A 24,057-nucleotide genomic window follows, 5' to 3' on the forward strand; every position below is an offset into this window, starting at 1 on the left:
GTGGGGGGCTGGGGGAAGGTGGTGTAGTGATGTGCCAGGGGGGTGGGGGGCTGGGGGAAGGTGGTGTAGTGATGTGCCAGGGGGGTGGGGGGCTGGGGGAAGGTGGTGTAGTGATGTGCCAGGGGGGTGGGGGGCTGGGGGAAGGTGGTGTAGTGATGTGCCAGGGGGGTGGGGGGCTGGGGAAGGTGGTGTAGTGATGTGCCAGGGTGGTAGGGGAGGTGGGGGAAGGTGGTGTAGTGATGTGCCTGGGGGGTGGGGGGCTGGGGGAAGGTGGTGTAGTGATGTGCCAGGGGGGTGGGGGGCTGGGGGAAGGTGGTGTAGTGATGTGCCAGGGTGGTAGGGGGCTGGGGGAAGGTGGTGTAGTGATGTGCCAGGGTGGTAGGGGGCTGGGGGAAGGTGGTGTAGTGATGTGCCAGGGTGGTGGGGGGCTGGGGGAAGGTGGTGTAGTGATGTGCCAGGGTGGTAGGGGGCTGGGGGAAGGTGGTGTAGTGATGTGCCAGGGTGGTAAGGGGCTGGGGGAAGGTGGTGTAGTGATGTGCCAGGGTGGTAGGGGGCTGGGGGAAGGTGGTGTAGTGTTGTGCCAGGGGGGTGGGGGGCTGGGGGAAGGTGGTGTAGTGATGTGCCAGGGTGGTGGGGGGCTGGGGGAAGGTGGTGTAGTGATGTGCCAGGGTGGTAGGGGGCTGGGGGAAGGTGGTGTAGTGATGTGCCAGGGTGGTAGGGGGCTGGGGGAAGGTGGTGTAGTGATGTGCCAGGGTGGTAGGGGGCTGGGGGAAGGTGGTGTAGTGATGTGCCAGGGTGGTAGGGGAGGTGGGGGAAGGTGGTGTAGTGATGTGCCAGGGTGGTAGGGGGCTGGGGTAAGGTGGTGTAGTGATGTGCCAGGGGGGTGGGGGGCTGGGGGAAGGTGGTGTAGTGATGTGCCAGGGTGGTAGGGGGCTGGGGGAAGGTGGTGTAGTGATGTGCCAGGGTGGTAGGGGGCTGGGGTAAGGTGGTGTAGTGATGTGCCAGGGGGGTGGGGGTCTGGGGGAAGGTGGTGTAGTGATGTGCCAGGGGGGTGGGGGGCTGGGGGAAGGTGGTGTAGTGATGTGCCAGGGTGGTAGGGGAGGTGGGGGAAGGTGTCGCCTGTCTCTTGAGGGCTGTGGGGAGCCTTATTTTCACAGACGAGAGAGCCAAACGCCCGATCGTGCATCTTCGGGTTTTTTTTTTTGTTCATTGTAAATAAATATGGCGGTGTTGATAAAACGAAAGACCATAACACAAGACAACGGCATTTATTTGTAATTGATTTTAGAGGAAACTACCTAATTGAAGAAACGTACTTCGTGGATTTGTATAAAATACATACCGTATAAAATCTAGGAAGTCTTTGTCTTCCACAAATATTCTCGGGACGCCCCATATTCCGTGAATGTTTATTTTGGACAGCTAAAATTACTAATGGTTAATTAGGTTAGGGTTAGCTACATTATAAATTTTAAAACATTGTGGACGGTTGATTTGGTTAGGATAGCTACATTAAAGATACTGTTAAATCATGTAAACGGTTTCCTAGAGCTGGATAGCTACATATTTAAAAGTTATTTGCTAAGCAACCATAAAATGATTTGACAGTATTTTTAATGTAGCTATACTTGCCTAATATAACCAACCATCCACAATGTTTTAAAGTATTTATAATGTAGTTAACCTAACCTAATTGACCATTAGTATCCTTTTATCAACACCGCCATATTTATTTACAATGAACAAAAAAAACCGAAGATGCACGATCGGGCGTTTGGCTCTCTCGTCTGTGAAAAGAAGGATTCCCGTGGGTCTGCCCCCTGCCTTCTGCCGCTGTAGGCGCCATGGTAACGACTACCTAAATGTGCAAACCAGTGGTGGTGACACACCTGTGCTTATATAAATCAAACATTGTGGTAGTAACATACACCACGATACATGTTCTGACAGTGTTTTAGTTTGGATGTTATGTCTTGTCCCGACTCGCCGAGCGAGTCGCCTGACTCTGCGTCAGTGAACATGTCGCGGGAGCGAGGCCACTGACCCGAGCTACATGATAACTGGAACCAGCTGGGGGAGTGTTGGAATATGAGAAGCCTATGATGTGCATTCTGTATTGCACAGAACCGAACAAGCCTGAATATATACCTTCGGCCAACTAAGGGATAATTTTTTTATTACTTTACAAAATTGTGGATGGTTGGTTATGTTAGGTTAGTATAGCTACATTAAAAATACTGTCAAATAATTTTAATGGTTGTTTAGGAATTGGCCGAAGGTAGATATTCGGGCTTGCTTGGGTCTGTGCAGTACAGAATGTACATCATAGGCTTCCCTTGGAATATTCTCGGTCGTTTCAACCGCGGCCGCAGGAGCAGTACTCAACACGGCCCAGCAAGTTGCCTGACTCTCGGATCATGAATATGTAATCCACGTTAAGTTCTTAAAATGTTCTAGAAGTTCATAGAATTTGTCTAAATGATTCCAGAATAAATATTTACTTCGAAATCTACCTACGCCTGAAGGCTGTGCCGAAAGGGATTTTATATTTCAAAGAAGTTTAAATACAGTGTAAACTTTCAACAGAAAATTGAGAGGGAAACTCTGCAAGGAAAAATGAATAAAGAAAACAATTATTAATATTTTTATTTAAAATTAAACACGAACATTGGATCTACATTTTTTTTTTCTGTGATAAAACATTCGTGTTGACTCATTGACTCATTTATTTTCAAATTCATTCGTTTATTCTTCTTTCTCTTGAAATTGGTGAATAGAAAATAAAACAAGATTACGGAACTGAATTCGTGGCTCAGTTACATGAGGATCACATAATAAACAACTAAACCTGCCCTACATTTACAAAGTTTCAACATTATTTTTGAAAAAAAAATTGCTAATTTGTACCAAACGAAAGAAAAAGTGTCTGGTAGTTTTTATTCCTTTCGATTGTACACAGACTCAAACCTCACACTTTTAATCTTGTAAGAGTTCGACGATTGTACCTTGGGCTGTACCACACGCCATTGAGAGCTTTGAGCCAATGGTAAAGCAGTAGGCAAAAAGAAGGACCAAATCACATATATCCTATTCAAAACTCCACGAAGTCAACAAAAAATGAACACCGTATAGTTTATCACTCTTATATGAAGAGTACTCTAGAGTACTGCTCATAGAGTTGACAGAATAAATGAAATTTTGTAGTCCCAACACAAAGGTAAGCAGAATGTATGGTGTTTTCTTTTAAATGTGGTTACGTACTTTAAATAGTTATGGTGATTTATCGCAAGAAGATTCAACTAACTTGACTTATTCTTTGGTCAATTTCGTTGATGTCTGTGAGAGTTCTTTTCTCACCAATGAGGCCAATTCGACCCATAATTGGCCTGGAAATAACTCCACAATGGTTACAGGAAACATACAATTTCAATGTTGATGGTAAGTTACTCTGTTTTATAGAATACCTGGGCACTACGCTATTAATGGAGGCACTGCAAATTCAAGTTATAGTTTACCACCAGCGGGCTTTGTGACCATCACCGCTAGGGTGACAGTCGCAGTTGTCCTCTAGTCAACTTTAAACATCCACCTAACAGTAGGCATTGGAACGATTCGCAGGTCCAATGGAGGGTTAAGGTTGCCTGTCCACTGGTGAGACGTCTCCATTGGTTTGCCCACGATTCAGCAAGTCCGTAGCTGAGCATTCTTCATTGGTAGGGACCGGAAAATTTCGCGGGTTCAATGACCTCCAGGATTAACTCCAATAGTTCTGCGTGCACTCGGTCAAATGTCACCCACGCATCGGCTGCTGTCTTGTGAGACGTCCGAACGTAACGGCCTGTGATTCGATAAAGATTTTGGTCGGGTGTTTCTCATTGGCCCAGAGTCGTCCAGGTGAGTTGCGAGCCGATAGCAGAGGCAGCACTGAGGTATAACTATTTGTATTTTAGCCTGTCGCAAAGTGAATTCGCGAGTTTTTTTCCGGTCTCTACTCATTGGTGCGGAGTCGTCCAGATGATGACGGCTGAGGGAGTTCCGTGAGATCGGAGCGAGAGGGTGAGACGGCGTGTTGCACAAGAGGCGGCCAGCGGACAGCTGTCAGTGGTCACCCGGCGGGGTGTGTGGCTGAGCAGTGGTGGGGTCCACGTGGATGGATGTGGCCGGCAGTGGCCCGGCTACTCAGCCAGTGGCCCGGCTACTCGGGCAGTGGCCCGGCTACTCGGGCAGCAGCTCCTCCAAGGGCAGCGCCTGGAAGATGCTGTTGGCCAGCGCGGTGCCCACCTCGTCCACGGTCTCCTCTATCACCGGCATGGCCACCTCCAGCACGCGCCGCCGGTTCTCCTGGATGAAGGCCGTCGCCGTGTTCGCTGCGGGCACACACACACACCTCACTCCTCACTCTGCACCACACCTGTGCGTCGCGCAACGAACAAGACACTCCGCCACCATCTGCACCTGGCACCAGGAACAAGTTCACCAGGCCCCAGCACCAGCAACACAGAGCAGTCCCAACCACAGTTCATGCCATTGTGGGTCCTGTACCAATGTTGTTGTGGTGTGACCAGTAGTACCACAACCCGTGGCCATTTCGGAGACTCCACCTGCCGGCGAGCGGGAGGCATCCCTGATGGATAGGCAACCAGCGATGGGTTCGCCCCGTGGAGAACGCCAAGGAGTTATGCAACCAGCATACATATGAAATGCGGATATTTTTTTTAATAAGACGTTCTGATTGGTTGTGACGCATCGCGGCACAACCGTAGGCTGGCCAGCTGTATAAATAGAGACCTGAAATATTCGCGGATTCATTGACCTCTAGTATAGCTTCCATTATCCTCTGCATTCCTCAAGCAATCACGCGTGTTCATTGGGTGCTAACTTGTGAGGCGTTTCCACTGTGTAGCTTGTGATTCGACGCTTCTTTGGTCAATAGTCTGCCATTGGCCCAGAGAGCTCCAGTTAAACTGCAAGCCAATAGCATAACCAGCAGAATTGCTCACATGTTTGAAGTTTAGCCTATCACGAAATGAATCCGCGAATTTTTCCGGTCTCTATGTATAAACAGGGCGGCGGTAGCAGAAGAACGACACAAAGTCACCGACCCCGAATCACAGCAGAGAGAAGTGAGACAAGACACCCGAACGATAGAGACAGAACCAGACTTAACAAAGCGCGGTTCGCACGGAAGCGGAAGACGCATCGGGAGATTTATAGGCAGATGTTATCACGGATCGGTCAGACGTAGAGTGAACGAGAGACGTTAAAGAAGATTTACGTGGTGACGTAAGACGTAACGCCAGAGCAAAGAAGTGACCGTCAGTGTCTTGTTGTCGGGGGACAGCCTCCTCTATTTCAAAGAGAGCTGTTCACACGGGTTCCCGAACAGGGAACGAGAATTTTGACGTGACAACGTCTAATAAATCGATGAACGCCAGCTGCACTCACGAAAAAGGATGACTCATTGTCCCGTTACGCACATTGTCCCGTTACGCTCATTGTACGCTTGCGCCGCATCTATCTCTCTTCCACTCGATTGGAACAACCATCGATTTTACTTTTTCGAGGCACATTATACTTGAAACACTCCCATTCGTTTCCTACTTTTCCTATCATCGTCCTATCCTTAACAGAATAACACAGATTAGAAGAAGCTAAATAGCAAACATGTATAAAAGTTATAGTTAAAATAATCTATTCGTTAAAGTAATAAACATATTTGGATTAATGAGTGAAAATAAAAGTAAATTTATCAATTAAATTGTAGATTTAATTTCACTCCTTCTTTGTATCCATACAAAATAGTGATAATAAAAATGATTCAATTTTATTCATAAAAGTATGGAATCATTTCATCAATGTTTTGTTATGACGTTGTCACGTTAAACTATCGTCCGTAAACAGACTTTACAGACAACCAATTTTTGTGGATAAATTGTACTCAGCATACTTCGCCTCGATACCTTTCTTTTTTCAGTTCATAAAAGACAGAGGTAAAACCCCGATACTTCAGGTTCATCCGGATGACCTTCATGATAATACCTAAGTGCAGATTGTCTGTCAATACTCAGGCAACAATGCTATGGAAGTGTTAGTTGTGGGTAAACAATTTTGATTTCCTACGACTGTTTATTTTGTCTGCGAATTTTTCACGGAACTGGCGATGTTGGTGGATGGCGAAATCTTGCTCGTGACTGTACACTCTCGCAGCGGGCGCCAGGAGGTTGCTGCACTTGCAACGACCAATCACGCGCGAGCAGGAAAAAGCCGCGGTCGCACGAGAAGTGCAGCAGAGATGCAATAATGGCTGTGACGTCGACCAGGAAGCAAGTGAGTACAGTGCTGAGGGAAAGACAGCGCGCCAGTTGCCACTGGCAGGCAGGATCTCCAAAACCTCTTGGTCTGGCCACCGAGTGGTCTTTTGAGAAACCAGAGCGGCAAATAGGTTCATTATGTCTCAATCTTGCAGCTATGAAACTACCGGCAAACTTAGAAGTAACTTATTTGTTAATCAAAATCTAAACATCATTTTTGACGTGATAACGTCTTATAAATCGATGAACGCCGGCTGCACCCACGGAAAAGGCATGACTCATTGTCACGTTCCGCCTGAGCCGAGCGTGCAAGAACCGGCCAACCACCGTGTGAGGAAAATCTTCTATAATATCAAACAGGTTGAGGCGGGCTTTTTAAAAGCAGCAATTTTTTAAAAAATTTAATTATTTGTCCAATTTCGTCATTTCAAACTAACAATGTATTGACATTGATTTGATTTTAGTTTATTTCTATAACTAATTGTTCGTGATTATATTTAAACAAATTATTTAAATTAAATTTGCAATAACTGTAAATAATATTTGAAAATTAAATAGTATGCAAAGTTTTCATCAATGTTTTCCTATGACGTTATCACGTAAAATTATCGTCCATAAACCGACTTTACAGACAACCCCCCCCCCCCTTTTTTTAAATTTAAATATATTCCTTATTGTAACCAGTAATCGTTTTACTGTATCATTTTTTTATCCAAGGTCGCGACCACTGAGGGTCTGTACTCACTGATGACGGCGTCGGCTGGGTTCTTGTTGAGGAACTTGAAGTCGACTCCTCCCACCGTGACCTTGGAGCGCAGCTGGTCCACCTGCAGTCTCTTCTTGCCGTCCACCTCGTGCTCCTTGGCGCTGGCCTCAACCTCCACCCTCGTGTCGGCTGCCGACAGTCACTCTCACTCACTCTCACTCACTCTCACTCACTCTCACTCCCCTTGTCCAGCGTCGCTTTCACACGCCGACGCCACGCAGCGTGGTTTGAAAACCAGACATTACGAGTGAATGCCGAAATACGTTTCTTCATAAAATAAATTTATTCAACGACTAGTAATATATTTATTATCATAGTTTTTATCCCAATAATGCAGCTGTTCTTATAAAAGCTTTCCGTGTTTCTAAATAACCTTTTTTTTCTTTATTCACTTGAACCCTACACTACAAGGTGTTACAAAATTAACTTAACATTGGCGTGTACTCGTTATTTATACACTGAATCTGAGAAACTTTTAAATCGCTTAAGTTATATGTAGATGCATTTAATTACTTTGGCAGTTTTTATTACATTCTATGTAAAACAGTAAAATACAGTATATTTTTAGTGTCTAACAATCCAAATATTACACTTTTTTAATCATTAATTTATATTACTATTTTTCTTAACTCGTTATGTTTTATGTTTAAGCTAGGTTATGTTTAATGTGGTCATTCCTCCGTAGTACGCGCAGAGATTGTTTTCCAAAGTCGATTCCCAAAGGGTTCAGATCTGCTTGCGATATCTCAGGCTGACACTAACTCTCTAAAAATGGACAACTGAAGGGCCTTAGAATGACTTTATTTAGTTCATGGCAAACTGAGAACTTTCGAAAACCACATGCCTTTTAACTCGTTGTAGAGTAAACCAACATTATCTGCCACACCTCCAGCCCTGCAGCTTATTCCACTTTTGTCTTTGCACCGATATATTCTAGAATATAGAAGTCTTTCCAGCGTTACTGAACACCATTTTTAAAATTGCATACTATACCTATTCAACAGTATAGCAACATTACATCAAGTTCATGAACAGTTACTCTCATGATTACTTGAAATGATACGACATCCTTAAGCATACAGTGATTGCAAACACTGCCATCTTAGATGCAGCGTTAAAGCGTGTGCCATAGGAGGCAATATTAATTATAACGATGCATTTTTTTCTAATGGAGAAGGTTGTCTGTTTATTTAAAGACTTTCTATACTAAACCAACGATTTTGGATTCAAATTTGTCTTAAATCCAAGGTTATTGATACTGGAGTCGTTTAGTATTAAATATTTTGACGTGATAACGTCTTATAAATCGATGAACACCGGCTGCACGCACGGAAAAATTGTCACGTTCTGCCTGAGCCGAGCGTGCAAGAACCGGCCAACCAACGTGCGAGAAAAATCTTCTATAGTATCAAACAGGTTAAGGCGGGCTTTTTAAACTAATTGTTCGTGATTATTTTTAAACAAATCAATTTAAATTAAATTTTGCAAAAAAATTGTAAATAATAATTGAAAAATTAAAAAAAAGTATGCAATTTTTCATCAATGTTTTCTTATGACGGTATCACGTGAAATTATCGTCCGTAAAACCGACTTTACAAGACAACCCTCCCTTTTTTTTTGTCGGACGGATGCAGAAACCTACAGGCGATTTTTTTTCCTAACCTAACTAAAACTAAGTGTTATTTTGGAGGAGTCCGGGTTAGGGAGGGACCTAGGTGCGTCTCAGGCCGAAGCCTATACGCCTAGTCATGCTGGGTTTAGCCATGCAGGGAGAGGGTCGCATGCATCATGTGCTAGGAGGGGATTGGCCAGCCATGGCAGCGATTGGCGCCATGACTAACTACCCTCACTCTTAAATCTAGACTATAACTAGAGATAAGTTGGGCCCAGGTAAAACCTGCATAGACACTGGGCACATTCATGCGGGATGCAAATTGGCATGCATTACGTGTAAGAGAATACAGGAGACAGAGGATGGTCTGGATGAAGTGTTGGACAGAGTGGAAAAGAGGCAGGCGACCGCACGAGGTCGGACGACATGGGCCGACATGGGCCGACATGGGCCTTCATGGGCCGACATGGGCAGGGCGGACATGCACTCACTGAATTTGCCGAGGAAGAGTCCCTGTCCTCGCAGAGGTACCACCAGCAGCCGGCCGGTGACGTCATAGTCTGCCTGCGCCGACACCCGCGGCACCCTCACCACCATGCTGAGGCTCAGCTTGTAGGGGTCCAGCCTGCCGCGCGACCAACCACACGAGTCACAAAGGCAACACACATAACCTTGAGACACGCTTCAGCAAAGTAGCAGACCGCTCTCCTCTTGAGGGGCCCGCCTAGCCAGGGGTGTATGTGTGTCGGCGAGGCGGGATGATAAGCGCGACGCTCGCTGGTGCTTCTAGCGCGGTGTCTCCTCTGGACTGGCGCGCAGTCTTCTCGTCGTGCACATGAGCGGTGACCGTAACATTATATGGCCAATAAATGAAGATAAAAGTGTAATGCAAGTCTCTTAAGTGCTTTCTAGAATCTGTACTGGTTGTTTTACGCCTAAAAATTACTCTGAAATCTTGCGTTTTTGCCATTTTAACTCTTCTAAAAATACCAGTTTAAAAACTTAATCCGAAATCAAAAGTACTTTTCGGCTCTCGGCGAACTCTTAAATGCTTTTAGTAAGCAGACCCCACTCGGATATCTAGAGTAGTTTACAAATCGCGTTGTTTTCCCTGGAGCTCTGCGCACCGTGTGTGTGTCCGGGTGGGCGGGGACCTTAAGACACGCCGTGTTTCGTCCAGAAGAACGACACCTGCTACACCACGGTAATCAGTCAAACAATGAACCTATCTTCCTCTGTGCGTGGATTCCTATCGCACATTAGGAATATGCCCATTATTTGACGTAAAAAAATAGAAAAGTTTTTTTTTAGATCATTCTACAAAGCTTATATAAATTTACACATTACGTAATTTACTTTTTGGGCAGCAAATGACAAACACTTGCTGCATTTAAGCCCGGACATATGCAGTGCTTTCATTAGGCTACCTCAAGATTATGCCGACCAGGGAACGGAGGGGGAGAGGAAAAGAGAAAGCTATAATGGGAGGCGAATATAGCTGTTTCCTATGGACACGTATTTTTCGTGGAATATAAATATTTAAACGCTTATCAGAACTGCAATAAGATATTACCACGCCAGCAATTCCTTCCTTGTAATTTGAGGCTGTCTAGTGAGAAGTCACTGCCTTATTGAACTGCATTCAGGAAGAGTTTGCTTCCTCACGGAATCTCTGTGATTGATGAGCAGACAGTAGGCATGCACCTGAGAGAAACTCAACCAATCACGAAACACAGAAGGTGCTACAGTGTATCAACACGCAGTGCCGAAATATTTTCACGTAAAATACGTTCCCTTATTTCTGCTCTTATTATTTAAAAAATAACAGTGTTTTATGACCATCAAGACAACACTGAGTGGAGTTTTACCCGTATTATTAGAATGAGCAATTGTCCAGGTGTTGCTTGGTAATGGTTCGGTTTGAAGTAGCTTGGCATCTGGGTTGTAGCCGCGTCCTTGGCGAATAATTCACCGACGTTTCGGTCGCCAACACCAGGGAGCAGTTACCTACTGTACGTAACAGTAGTTAAAAGTGGGTAACTGCTCCCTGATGATGGCGACTGCAATGTCGACCGAAACCGTCGTCGGTGAAATTATTCGCCAAGGTGACGGGCTACAACCCAGAAGCCGAGCTATTTCAGACGATGGCCGTGAAAGCCTGCGAACAATACTTGATGTAAGCTTTTGGACATACGCCATTGCTAAGACCTTTTTCTGTTGAAGAAAACCAAAAATACCCAAAAGACAAAAAACACAAATTAAGCAAAAAATTTCTGTTGTCAACAGGATATAAACACCACATAATATTCCATAACAGGAATTTGGGTATTTTTTAGTTTTCTTCTAGAGAAAAAGTGCTTAGCAATGGTGTATGTTCAAAAGTTTACATCAAGTCATGCACTCCCATTGCAAAAATCTTTCAAAGATAATACCTGCGAACATTATTAAAGGTTCGGTTTGTTTGGCCTCACCATTGCTCACGCATGCTCTGTCGTGGTCCACCATGGTGGATGGTTGCGGGAGAAGCAGTGACACTCACCTCAGCTTGTCCACGATGAAGCCAGACCCTCCGGAGGCTGTGATGTTCTCCAGGTGGGCGCGGATCTTGAGGTTGTTGGTGTCCCTCTCAACGTCCAGCATTGGCAGGACGAAGGGCTCAAGGGGAGGCACCCTCATCTTCGGTATGCCTGCCACAACCCCCCGTGAGAGACACGCTCTATCCCAGTCCTTGACTGTGTTCTACAAGGTCACTGCTCCAGAGCTAAGGGCTAGAGGCCAGGCACCCTCATCTTCGGTATGCCTGCCGCAAGCCCCCGTGAGAGACACGCTCTATCCCAGTCCTTGACTGTGTTCTACAAGGTCACTGCTCCAGAGCTAAGGGCTAGAGGGCAGGCACCCTGATCTTCGGTATGCCTGCCACAAGCCCCCGTGAGACACACGCCCTTCCCAGTCCTTGACTGTGTTCTACAAGGTCATTGTTCTCAGCATATTCACGCCCGAAACATACTAGTAGTAGTCTGACCAAACATAATTACATATGCAATATATATATTATATATTATGAATACAGAGAAAATAAATGGCTGACAAAATGGTGGACCCGACAATAGGTACTGTCCGGTGATTTATAATACTGCACTTAAGCAGGTAAAAAATAAACTAAGGTCACATTAGCAGACAAAAACAACACGGTGGATCCAAGATGGCTATCTTGATGTCACACTAACAGAAGTAATATATGCCGTGTTAATAGTAGCGGAGTGTCAATCTGATTGAGTAAATTTATGAGGAGAGACCTGTCGCCATTTTTTTTATTGATTGACTTCGCCGGGATTCGAACCTAAGACGCAAAGGCCAATAGCGTAATTATTTTTTTATTATAAATGTAATTACATTTTTAATTTATGTTTGATATAATAATTTAGGATTTTGAAAATGGTGGACAAGACATAAATCAAAATGGTGATATCCAAAATGGCAAAACGTTCTAGAATACCTGATGGTGGAAAGTTATAGAAAACAAAATGACGGAATCCAAGGAGACGGTGGCAGTCAAATTCATTCAAGATGGAGGCCGGGGTAAATGTCAAGGTCAAATTTCGAGGTCAATGTCCTCCAATATGGCCACAGTAACCTTGCAATCCACGATGGTGGCCGGCACCGGCACAACATCCAGTACCTTGTGCTCGAACATACTAAATTATACTGATATTATGGTAGGAACATTGATGTTTGTAAAACAACAGATACGTCTCGGCAGGCCAATGAGAGTGCGGTGCTTTACTCTTGGACGACTGCGATTCGTCCGGGAACAAACACATCCTGTCAAACATAACTTCATTAACCACAAGGGCCTGAAGAATCTGCAGATTTCGAGGAGCATCAAGGCACGGAACATGACGTACAGTTTCCATTCTTACAAATGACCGCCTGTGTTTAGTTGCGAAAGTGTCTGATTGTGCGATAAGCACGAACAGGGCAGTGCACATCCCAAAGTCCCAGCTCGTCGGCCATGGAGAGCGAGCACACAGGAGTTAACTGGAGCAGTTAGTTACCTTTGGCGAGTCGCGGCCTGATGTTCTCTATGGACTGCAGCACGCACTCGGTGTACAGCGGGTCGTTCCTCTTGCACACCTGCACGTAGTTAGCTGTAACACACACAGAGCGCTGCAGTCGCTTCGCGGCTGGCGTGGGCATCTCGCTACACATATCTCAGACTAGCTGAAGGCTGGGGGAGGGAAGCCTTCTATTCGCAGACGAGAGAGCCAAAACCCAAAGTTCCCCGAAGTTCATGCTTTTTTCAGTATCTCTAATGTAGCTATCCTAACCAAATCAACTGTCCACAATGTTTTAAAGTATTTATAATGTAGCTAACCTAACCTAATTGACCATTAGTATCCTTTTATCAACACCGCCATATTTATTTACAATGAACAAAAAAAAACCGAAGATGCACGATCGGAGGTTTGGCTCTCTCGTCTGTGAAAAGAAGGCTTCCCCTGGTCTCCCGCCAGGCCTGGGGCCACGTCACTTCGTGCTCGGCGGTAAGAGGTCAAGGGTCACCACGTGGTCAGCGTGTACCACCGGAGTGTTGAACGACAGTGAAGTTTTCACGGGATTTTCAGATGTGAAGATATGAATCTGAGCCAACTACAGACGTGGGCAGCCGGAATTCTCCCGAAAATAAATTTATGAACGCGAGCGGCTCGTTGGTGCCGGATTACATTGTGTGCCGAACCATAGAGTCCCGGAGTTAAGAGATTGCTTTGTTTGTTCTTTTAATGAGTCTTGTAATTGGGAAAATTGATTTTAAACTATTTTTACAGACGTCATTGTTGGTTACCAGCAATTTTCCCCGTCGCAAAAAGAAATAAATTCAAAGAACGTATTAATGTGGCTGTGGGTTGTTGTTGGGACTATCAGCTGTTTTCAGTGTTTACCTTTCCTGCGATTCACATTGCTTGAACGACATGTGTGTCATTCGTAAGGACTATGCACCTCGCCACATAATGTGTGTGTGGTGAGGGACTCAGGAAGGGCAAAGGGGGATATACTTCCCCCCTTCCTTTTCGTGAAGTTGGAACAAAATTTTGAAAAATACCAGTAAAAGCAGTATTTAAAATTAGGTGATGCAAAACCTGCAATGTCAATTGTGTAGAAGCCGCAAGCACCTATGGCTATTTCTATAGGCCCAAATGTCAATGTGTTAGTATCAATAGTAATGTCAGTTTCTTGAATACACGTATTTACAAATTTAATTTTTAACGTGACAACGTCCAATAAATCGATGAACGCCGACTGCACGCACGAAAAAGTGTCCCGTTACGCTGTTTCTAGTTACGCTCATTGTACGCTTGCGCCGCATCTATCTCTCTTCCACTCGATTGGAACAACCATCGATTTTACTTTTTCGAGGCACATTAAACTTGAAACACTCCCATTCGTTTCCTACTTTTCCTATCATCGTCCTATCCTTAACAGAATAACACAGATTGGAACAAGTTAAATAGCAAACATGTATAAAAGTTATAGTTAACATAATCTCTTCGTTAAAGTAATAAACATATTTGAATTAATGAGTGCAAATAAAAGTAAATTTATCAATTATATCATTTCACTCCTTTGTATCCATACAAAATAGTGATAATTCAATAAAAATGATTCAATTTTATTCATGAAAGTATGCAATCATTTCATCAATGTTTTGTTATGACGTTGTCACGTTAAACTATCGTCCGTAAACCGAATTTACAGACAACCAATTTTTATTTTTCAAAACCTCCGTCTCCTCTGCGTGCGCGACATGCGAGTGCCGCGAGGCTGGTTCGACCGGTCACGCCTGCTGGCGCGTGTGAACCAGGCTTGCGCAAGCGACGGGTCCCGGCGGTTACGAGGCCCGGAGAAAGTGTGACGTCACTGCCGAGAGGGCGGCCGTGTAGGTGGACTACCCTCAGGAGGCGTGCTACTCGGAGTTGACGGGATGCTCTCTCAGCCCGGGGGTAGCTATGTCTGCACGGCCGAAATACCATAACGCCGAATGTCAAAAGTGACCACAACGCCGACAGCTAGAAAACTGCTGTGTACCACAACGCCGAAATAACTGAATGAATTTGTGTGTGTTTCTTAAATGTATCTTAACGCCGAAATACCACAATCAAATCAAACCTAACCTTACCTAACCTAACCTAGCGTAATATAACCTAACCTAACTTAACCTAGCCTATCCTAGCCTAACCTAACCTAGCCTAACCTAGTCTAACCTAACCTAGTCTAACCTAACCTAGTCTAACCTAACCTAGTCTAACCTAACCTAGTCTAACCTAACCTAGTCTAACCTAACCTAACCTTTGTGGCAGTCCTGCAATGACATTTTTCGGCGTTAGTGTATTTCAGCGTTGTGGCATTTCGGCGTTGTGGTGCGCCCCCGTCTGGGGCACGATTACCTGGTTCATGGTCTGCGCCATGTTGGTCAGCCTGGCCGATGTGGATTATTTGCATTGCGGAGACAGTTTTTAAACGACTGTATTTCATGCAAGTGACTTGTGTATGAATATGGAGATTCTAATTCACACTCTCCAACCATCATCAGATGTGGTCAAGCATCAACTCCGCGATGTTTCGGGCGCACCGATGAAGACGCGCGGGGAGGGAAGCTGGTGTTGACCGACACCGCGGAGTGGAAGTTTCTTCGACGTGGCCACGGGATCTCTGGCCGCTGAGTCGAGCCGCGGTCAGGACGGCTCCAGAGCCCCTCCTGAGCACAAATATTATTAATATTCGATCTATTTGGAGGATACATATGTTTACTTAAATTCTTGTGCGAAACTTTTTCTTTCGTCAAACGTTGTATGTGGAACCATTCCAAACCATCGATTTTGCAAATATCCCGTGGTCATTTGTCCGACTGAGGACTTGGGTATTCAATATATTTTGCGGCTGCGTCCTTGTTTCGCGTCACAGGTCCTCCGGGGAGTCTTGGTGGATGACAGTTGCCCGGAGACGGGGGCGGTGCTGGTTGCTGCTCGACAGGACGCCTCATGGCCTGCGCGTGGACGAGAGAGAGAGAGAGAGAGAGAGAGAGAGAGAGAGAGAGAGAGAGAGAGAGAGAGAGAGGGGGAACTCACGGACCTCCGGGCGGCGACCGCCGACAGCGCCAGTGCCCCAGCCAGCAGCACGCACGCCGCGCTGGTCGCCATGTTGTCTCGCCGCGCCAGGGGTACACCCCCGCCTTATATCGCCCTGCGCCCGGCCGGTTAGAAAGTCGGCCCCTCCAGCAGCACTCGGGAGGAACTGTTACCACACCGCAGCCTCTTCCTGGGCGCGGCGGAGGGAGCAGGCGGTGCTTGCCTCCCGCGCCAGAGGACAGCACTGGCCACTGTCCTCTGGTCCTCCAGCTCTCCCGGGAACTACACGTGATCAGCCGGCCTATTGGTAGAGACCGGAAAAATTCGCGGGTTCAATGACCTCCAGGATAGACTCCAATATCCTCTACACACTCGGGCAAATGCCAACTGTTCATTAGCTGCTGACTTGTGAGTCGTCTCGACTGGGTGGCCTGTGATTCGACACTTCTATGAGTGAGGGTCTCTAATTGGCCCTCAGTCCTCCAGATTAACAGTGAACCAATGGCAGAAGCAGCACTAAGGTATAATTTATTTGAATTTTAGCATAACACGAAATGAACCCGCGAATTTTTCAGGTCTCTACCTATTGGCTACCTGAGTACTTGCCTTATTAGCGTGCTCATAGGTCACGTATTAGGCGGGTTACGAGTGATGGGTAGATACCTTAAATATTCGCGGATTCATTAACCTCTAGTATAGCTTCCATTATCCTCTGCATTTCTCAAGCAAACACGCGTGTTCATTGGGTGCTAACTTGTGAGGCGTTTCCACTGGGTAGCTTGTGATTCGACGCTTCTTCGGTCAATAGTCTGTCATTGGCCCAAATAGCTCCAGTTAAACTGCGAGCCAATAGCAGAACGAGCAGAATTGCTCACATGTTTGAAGTTTAGCATATCACGAAATGAATCCGCGAATTTTTCCGGTCTCTAGTGATGGGTGACCACTTCTCCCTGTTTATAAATGGCTCAGGGTTAGCCAAGGTAATGTCAAGAGCAATGTGCGTAGTTAAAATCATCAGAGTAAATCATGTGAATATGTGCTTCGAGTCTACTTTCCCTTCCCAAATGAATCCGCGAAATAATCGTGGCTCTGTGAACGAATGAAGAAATCAGAGTTCAACATCTCTTCGACATAGATGTTGTAGACACTAAAGAAAAGAGTCTATACTACTTCGTGGCCTATTTTCGCGTCAGCCTAGACTCGTCTGTCCCATGCGTAACTGAGCCATTTCAGCGTGCTCATTGGAAGACACGCCTGTGGTCCGCGAAAATCTTTCCGTGTCACGATAGGTACTTCTCGAACACTGTAGTCTCTTCTTGCATCTATGGCAGATCGCGTCATTGGCCCAGCAATATGCGGGTAGATACTGTATACCGTCCATAGCCAATAACAAACAATTTGTTCAAAACATTTTCCAATGTGTGTCGTAGTCCAACAAAAAGTCAGATTTGTCTATAAAATATACGTGTCATAATTCGTTAGCTGGCATCACGTGGATAGTCGAGTGCAGTGACGGACGTTAGTTCTGATGGACGCGAGGATAGTCGGGTGCAGTGACGGACGTTAGTTCTGATGGACGCGAGGATAGTCGGGTGCAGTGACGGACGTTAGTTCTGATGGACGCGAGGATAGTCGGGTGCAGTGACGGACGTTATTTCTGATGGACGCGAGGATAGTCGGGTGCAGTGACGGACGTTAGTTCTGATGGACGCGAGGATAGTCGAGTGCAGTGACGGACGCGCGGCTCTGGAGGTTGCCGCAGCTCACGACGAGGGCAATGAACAGGATAACGCCGAGTGGCGTAACCGCAGGCGACCGGAAACCTCTTCATCCTCCACGACATCCTCCAAGTGCTGCTTACTTTCTATGGGTACAACCCCCCCCCCCCTCCCTTTTCACCAAGACTCCCGCACTTTAGGAGAGCCAACAAGCACAACTCTCCCCACGCGAAGACAACGGCTTGGACTCGAGTGGAGTGTTTGCTGTCTGCGCCGCCGTCGTCCTGACCCGCCTGGGAGACCCGGGGTCAACTAGGAGGCCAGTCGCTGATGCCCCGACCCTGTGGAGCTGCGAGGAGCCATGGCGTCAGTTCAGTTGTCTGCTGGGACAGGGCTGCCAACTACACTTCAATTTATATCTAGAGACCGGAAAAATTCGCGAATTCATTTCGCGATAGACTAAAATACAACTAGTTATACCTCAGTGCTGCCTATGCTATTGGCTCACAACTCACCTGGATGACTCTGGGCCAATGAGAAACACCCAACCGAAGCTTTATCGAATCACAGGCTGCTACGTTGGGACGTTTCACAAGACAGCAGCCAATGAGTGGGTGGCATTTGACCGAGTGTACGTAGGACTATGGAGTTCATCCTGCAGGTCATTGAACCCGCGAAATTTTCCGGTCCCTATTTATATCTTATATCTAGGGACCGGAAAAATTCGTGGTTTCGATGGCCTTCAGGGTAGTCTACGCATTCCCCTGTACACTCGGGCAAATAACGCAAGTTCATTGGCTGCCGACTTGTAAGTCGTCTCAGCTGGTTTTGACTGTGATTCGATCTTTCTTTGGATGAGGGTTTATAATTGGTTGAGATTCGTCCAGATTAACAGTAAGCCAATAGAAAAATCATCTAAAAGTGATACCTATGTATTTGAATTTTAGCCTATCGCCGAATGGATCCACGAATTTTTCCTGTCTTATTATTCTGTATGATAACCGATAGATACGATATTTGGCTCGTGATGAAAAAAAATAAAGAATTCACTTATCAAAATAATTTTTACAAAATTTAAAAAAAAAAAAAAAAGTAGTTTGTCTGTAAAGTCGGTATACGGACGATAATTTTACGTGATAACGTCATAAGATAACCTTGATGAAAAATTGCATACTTTTTAATTTTCAAAAATTATTAACGGTTATTGCAAATTTAATTTAAATAATTTGTTTAAATATAATCACGAACATTTAGTTAAAAAAAAATCCCGCCTCTAACCTGTTTGATATTATAGAAGATTTTCTCGCACGGTGGTTGGCCGGTTCTTGCACGCTCGTCTCAGGCGGATCGTGACAATGAGTCATGTTTTTTCGTGCGTGCAGCCGGCGTTCATCGATTTATCTCGTAAAAAAAACTTTAGACACAAGAAGAATAACAATGAAACAGTAGAAATTTGAAATTATAAAAATATATATATCCGTATGTCAATTTTTCTGTGAGATTATTATGGGCTTCAGTTTCTGTTGACAACCCATTCTACAAGACGGCTACGACACGACAGCTTACTTTATAATGTATATTTCTGGTAAGATTATTATGATAAATATATACAGTTTATTGCAACCTAGGTAGTGCATAATGTGTCACGAATGATCTTCTGGTGAGGAGATACAGGAAAGTGTTAACGTAATTATTTAACAATAAATTAAATTTCACAACAATTTTTTTTCTTTGTGTCAGGAGCGTATGCAGAATTAAATTTTTTGAGTTTGGCTGTGAGGGGGGAATAGTACCAATTTGTTGTTTTTGCTTTCAAATTATTTTCATTTGTTGGTGGGAAAGATGTTTTAGACATTCGGAAGAGTGTTTGATACATCGCCCCCCCCCCCCCCCTTTTTTTTTGTGTACGCTCTTGCCCAAAGTTTATCTGGAGAAATTTTCGATCGAAGAATATGACATGTCACCGAGTGTGCAGTCTATCCTGTAGGTTATTAAACCCGTGGATTGTTACTATTTCTGCTAACTATGAACAAGAAGTTATTGTTATAACTAGAGATGATGATTTATAGCAAAATTGTTTTTTTACGCCAAGACAGAGTGTACTTAGGGCAAATCACGCATCTTATGCCTTGCAAGTATGTGTTTTCCCATTGGCTGAGTTAAGAGCGGGACAAGCTTATTTCGCTGACCGCCAATAAGCAGAGACCGGAAAAATTTGCGGATTCATTTCACGACAGCCTGAAATTCATATAGTTATACCTCAGTGCTGCCTCTGCTATTGGCTCACAACTCACCTGGATGACGCTGGGCCAATGAGAAACACCCAACCACAGATTTATCGAATTACAGTCCGCAACGTTGGGGCACCTTCACAAGACAGCAGCCAATGAGAGGGTGACATTTTACCGAGTGTACGTAGAACTGTGGAGTTCATCCTAGAGGTCATTGAATCCGCGAATTTTTCCGGTCCCTACCAATAAGGAACCAAATGTTTCAAATATAGACAAAGTGTAGCCAAGCTTATCAGCAGAGGTACGGAAATTCCGCGAATTTTTTTTTAGTCACAAGCTAGAATGCAAACTATCTTTTTTTTTGGGGGGGGGGGGTATGGAACACTTTCCAGTTGACTATTTTCATATGCATTTCTGACGACTTTAAAATTCATTTTTTTTATATCTACCGTTATTTTTAGTTACATGAGTTATTCAGGTGGTGGGTGGTGAGTTGAAGGGGGGGGGGGGGGGGGGGAATTTTTCCCATCGCCTCTTCCATAGGACAACCACTGTTCATGATTGGACCGCAGTTACTGTCACACGCCCCTCTGCGATCGTGAGCCAACCACAATACAGCTAGAAGTAAGCGAATCAGGTAGTGCCAACCAACAAGGATAAAAGATGCTAAGAAATCTGCCAATGTAAAACAAACGTTGGTAGAGCAAATATGCATAAGGGTTTTGAATTTTATTTAGTCTGACGCCAAACGAATTCGTGAAATTTCCGGGTGTCTACTGATTAGTAAAATTGTCTCGTATAAATCTCCATCTCTGGTTATAATACTATAAATCCTATTTTTCTAGAAGTATTTTTTTTTTGCATAGTTAAACTCGACTCGTATCTTTTTTTTTTTCCTGTAGTTAGTTTCACATTTTAAAATAGTGACTGCGATTTTAAAACTGTTGATTGAACGGCCAACTGTTACTTATTTATTATGCTGTCATGTAAAATTATCCCATTATTGAACATCATTCAAAGGTGTGTGTGTGTGTGTGTTTATATGTATAAGTATGTGTATATATATATATATATATATATATATATGTGTGTGTGTGTGTGTGTGTGTGTGTGTGTGTGTGTATATATATATCCAAAATATTTACAATTTTTTTCGGAGCACTGTAAATCAAAATGAATAAATTCTTAATGAAGTCAGTTAAGTAGAAGTGATTAAAACTGCATAATTGAAATAGATTATGTTTTTTAAAAGATTAAAAATAATTTGCTTGGGATTTATAAATAGATTAATTATTAGAATAAAAAGTGAGTTGATAAAATGGATGTATATTTTTAAAATTTAGTAGTTTCTTTAATTTTTTAATCAAGTTCGAAATTTCCAAACAAAATTTTATCAAATATATATGAAATCGAACTTTCAAGAAGTGTCAAAAATATATTATTACATATTGATTGATCAAGTCAAGTGTTTTTTATTCGAATTTGTGAACTATTTATTTTAGGCATCCCGTATTTCTTTCTATACGCATAATCCAGTCAGTGCACATACATACATAGGTTACAATTATTGTCATTCACGCACGCACGTACGCACGCACGACGCGCACGTACGTGTCGCGTGCGCTCTTTCAGACACCACTGAGCGCTTGTTGTATCCGGGGAACATGAAAGTTGAAGAGGTGTCCAACCTCCTTTTTACTGGTGGTACGACGTACGAACGATATCTATGGTACGTCGAGTGTAAAAATTATGGTACTCGTAAATGGAATGCTTGAGGGGTTTGGGAGGGACAAGGGAAAAATTTTATGGTACGCCTGGGAGTTTTTTTTTTCCCCCGGCCGGACCTCGTCCGACGGTGACATTGGCGGCCTCCAGCACCGACGGGCGCTCCTGGTATCCGGGGAACATGAACTGCCAACAGGTGCGTGTTCTTTTGCCGCGCTTTCCCGCCCATGCTCGTCCACAGAAAATGTCGTCGGAGAGACACACACACCTCAGTATCGGAGAAGCATGAAGAGACTGGAGGTACGAAAGAAAAATAATAACTAAATCGTTTTTTTGTGCCGTAAAAAGAAAGGGAAGCCTAAGATGTACATCAAGTTCTGTCCCTGCCCGAACACGCCCGAATATTCACCTTCGGCCAACCTCGGGTTTATTTATATATATTTATATTTCTCTGTTTATTTTAATGTAATTGTACTAATCTAACTAACCGTCCATAGTGTTTTAAAGTGTTTTAATGTAGCTAACCTAACCGACCACTATTAATATTTGAATTCATTTTTCCTGTGCAAAAAGAGTAGCTCGCACGTAAACAAAACACGGTCGCACAGTCAGGGCGACGGCCGCACAGTTGGTATTGTTGTATCCGGCAAGTATGAGAAACGGAGAAGTACACGGAGATACGTTCGTTTTCTTTCCGCCGTTATTTTTTAAACATAGTTTGTTGGAAGGCACACCGCACACGGAGTGAGCTGCTTGGATATCAGGAGAACATGGCATTGGTAGAGGTATTCATGTATTCTATGCTTTTAAATTTTTTTCTTACAGGCCGTAAAAACTGAAATTGTTATAATTTTATTCCACTTTTTTGCACAATCTCTTAAATATTGTCTGCAATTCATTCGGTTCAGTGAACTGTCACAACCAATAAACAATTATTTTTAGACCCTGCCCCAGGGGGTTGTATATTAATAACTTGCATATTTTTGCTTACGTTTTTGCACTTTTGCTAATCTCATCATTGTTGATTGATTGTTGAAGACATGTGTGAGCTAACAAAGAATTTTCTCAGTTGAGTTGTTGAGTACATATAATGATCCTGTTGATAAAATCCTCACAGGGCAATTAAGAAAAACATCTAAGCGTATTTTCAAGGCAGAATGTGGCATGACGAACATTTCTGTTGCAAGTAAATATTTTTCATGATTGTTAATGATTTTATATTCACAGAGAGTTTGAATTCAGGCCCAAATACAAGACAGAAAAATATAATGGTTTTGGTCGTTAAACTTAAAAAAAATTAAGTCTTTCTTGTAAGAGAACTCTAATGTAGCAAAACAAGTTTCTCGTGAACTGAATGATCTTCAGTAATTGAGTTTAGTCACTTCATAGTCAGTGACACTGGAAATGTTTACAGGCAACATGTATAGATGAACAAACCTACCTTCAACACCTTAGTTCATCCCTTCGTTACTTATATTGGATATATTTTGTCTGTAATTTATTGTACTGAACACTTTCTACAAATATTTGTATCTAAATATGAAAAATAAATAGAAAGTTACCATTTAGAATGTAATACTTTTGTATTACCTCAAAATATCTGCAGCAAATTACATTATATTTATCAGCCTATAAATGGGTGTCTTAGGTTTTCTTCATTGGAGAATTTTAATTATTTACATAACTATCAGTTACATAGTTACATAAGTTTATTTCAAGCCTGTACAATGGTTTAAGATGACTTTTAACCAACTTAAATTATAGAATACACAATATTTTAACTAACAAACTTTAGGTGTTCACACTACAGTATTATGCGAGCAACACAACATATTCTGTAGCTGCTAGAAAAACTAATTTTCTTCATATTCAAAACAAACAAAGTGGAGGGGGAAAAATGGAGAAAAAAAGGGCAGTACAAATATGCATGTTATTAAATAGTAAAACTACATATATGGCACGATTTTGCATTGCATTTAAGGAGTACAATATTGTTTATACATTCTGTCTTTTTACCAAATCCTACGCAATTGTTGCTTGATCCTGAGTGACTTGTAGACTCTCTTCACAGCTGCAGCTGAAGCGGCTGAATGGCACCAAGTTAAAAGGTTCTACGCCAGAAATTTAATTACATCAGGAGTGGCTTGTCTATTAGAACCTTAGAAATATTTCAGACTAACTTTTTCCATCAATTTTATACTGGTAAACTGGTAAAAAATAATTGGTTGTCTGTAAAGTCGGATTACGGACAATAGTTTAACGTGACGTCATAACAAACCATTGATGAAATGATTGCATACTTTGAGAATAAAATTGAATCATTTATATTTTAATAATAAAATAATAAATACTTGAAATTATACTAGTAATCAGATTTTTAAAATGCAAGAATAATTAACCTTTATTGCCAAAATTGTTGTAATAAGCAATGAAAACCACATTAACTTTTCACTTCACTTTATAAACAGTCGAGTGGAAGAGAGATAGATGCGGCGCAAGCGTACAATGAGCGTAACGGGACACTTTTTTGTGCGTGCAGCCGGCGTTTATCAATTTATTAGACGTTGTCA

At 43.5% G+C, this 24,057-nt stretch overlaps 1 protein-coding gene across 1 annotated transcript; it reads right to left on the reverse strand.

Annotated features, from left to right (window-relative positions):
• Window positions 1-2,625: 2,625 nt before the first annotated feature.
• LOC134532324 (circadian clock-controlled protein daywake-like) lies at window positions 2,626-21,716 on the reverse strand. Its single transcript, XM_063368744.1, has 7 exons — window positions 21,645-21,716; window positions 15,814-15,979; window positions 12,745-12,837; window positions 11,229-11,376; window positions 9,181-9,314; window positions 7,057-7,206; window positions 2,626-4,367 (listed from the first exon to the last, which is right to left on the reverse strand). Exons 1-7 carry the CDS (start codon window positions 21,714-21,716, stop codon window positions 4,216-4,218), a joined length of 915 nt encoding a protein of 304 aa, XP_063224814.1. The 3' UTR covers window positions 2,626-4,215.
• Window positions 21,717-24,057: the final 2,341 nt, after the last annotated feature.

This window comes from Bacillus rossius, chromosome 5 (assembly GCF_032445375.1).
Source record: "Bacillus rossius redtenbacheri isolate Brsri chromosome 5, Brsri_v3, whole genome shotgun sequence".
Taxonomy (NCBI): domain Eukaryota; kingdom Metazoa; phylum Arthropoda; class Insecta; order Phasmatodea; family Bacillidae; genus Bacillus; species Bacillus rossius.

Bases quoted from the DNA above. Each gene is read 5' to 3' on its own strand.
- LOC134532324 (XM_063368744.1), bottom strand. From the start codon at position 21,716: ATGGGCGGGAAAGCGCGGCAAAAGAACACGCACCTGTTGGCAGTTCAT. The intron at 15,980-21,644 runs GTCGGTGCTGGA...GTGTGGTAACAG, and splicing joins CCCGGATACCAGGAGCGCCC to TTCCTCCCGAGTGCTGCTGG. The intron at 11,377-12,744 runs GTAACTAACTGC...GGGTTGTGGCAG, and splicing joins CAGGCCGCGACTCGCCAAAG to GCATACCGAAGATGAGGGTG.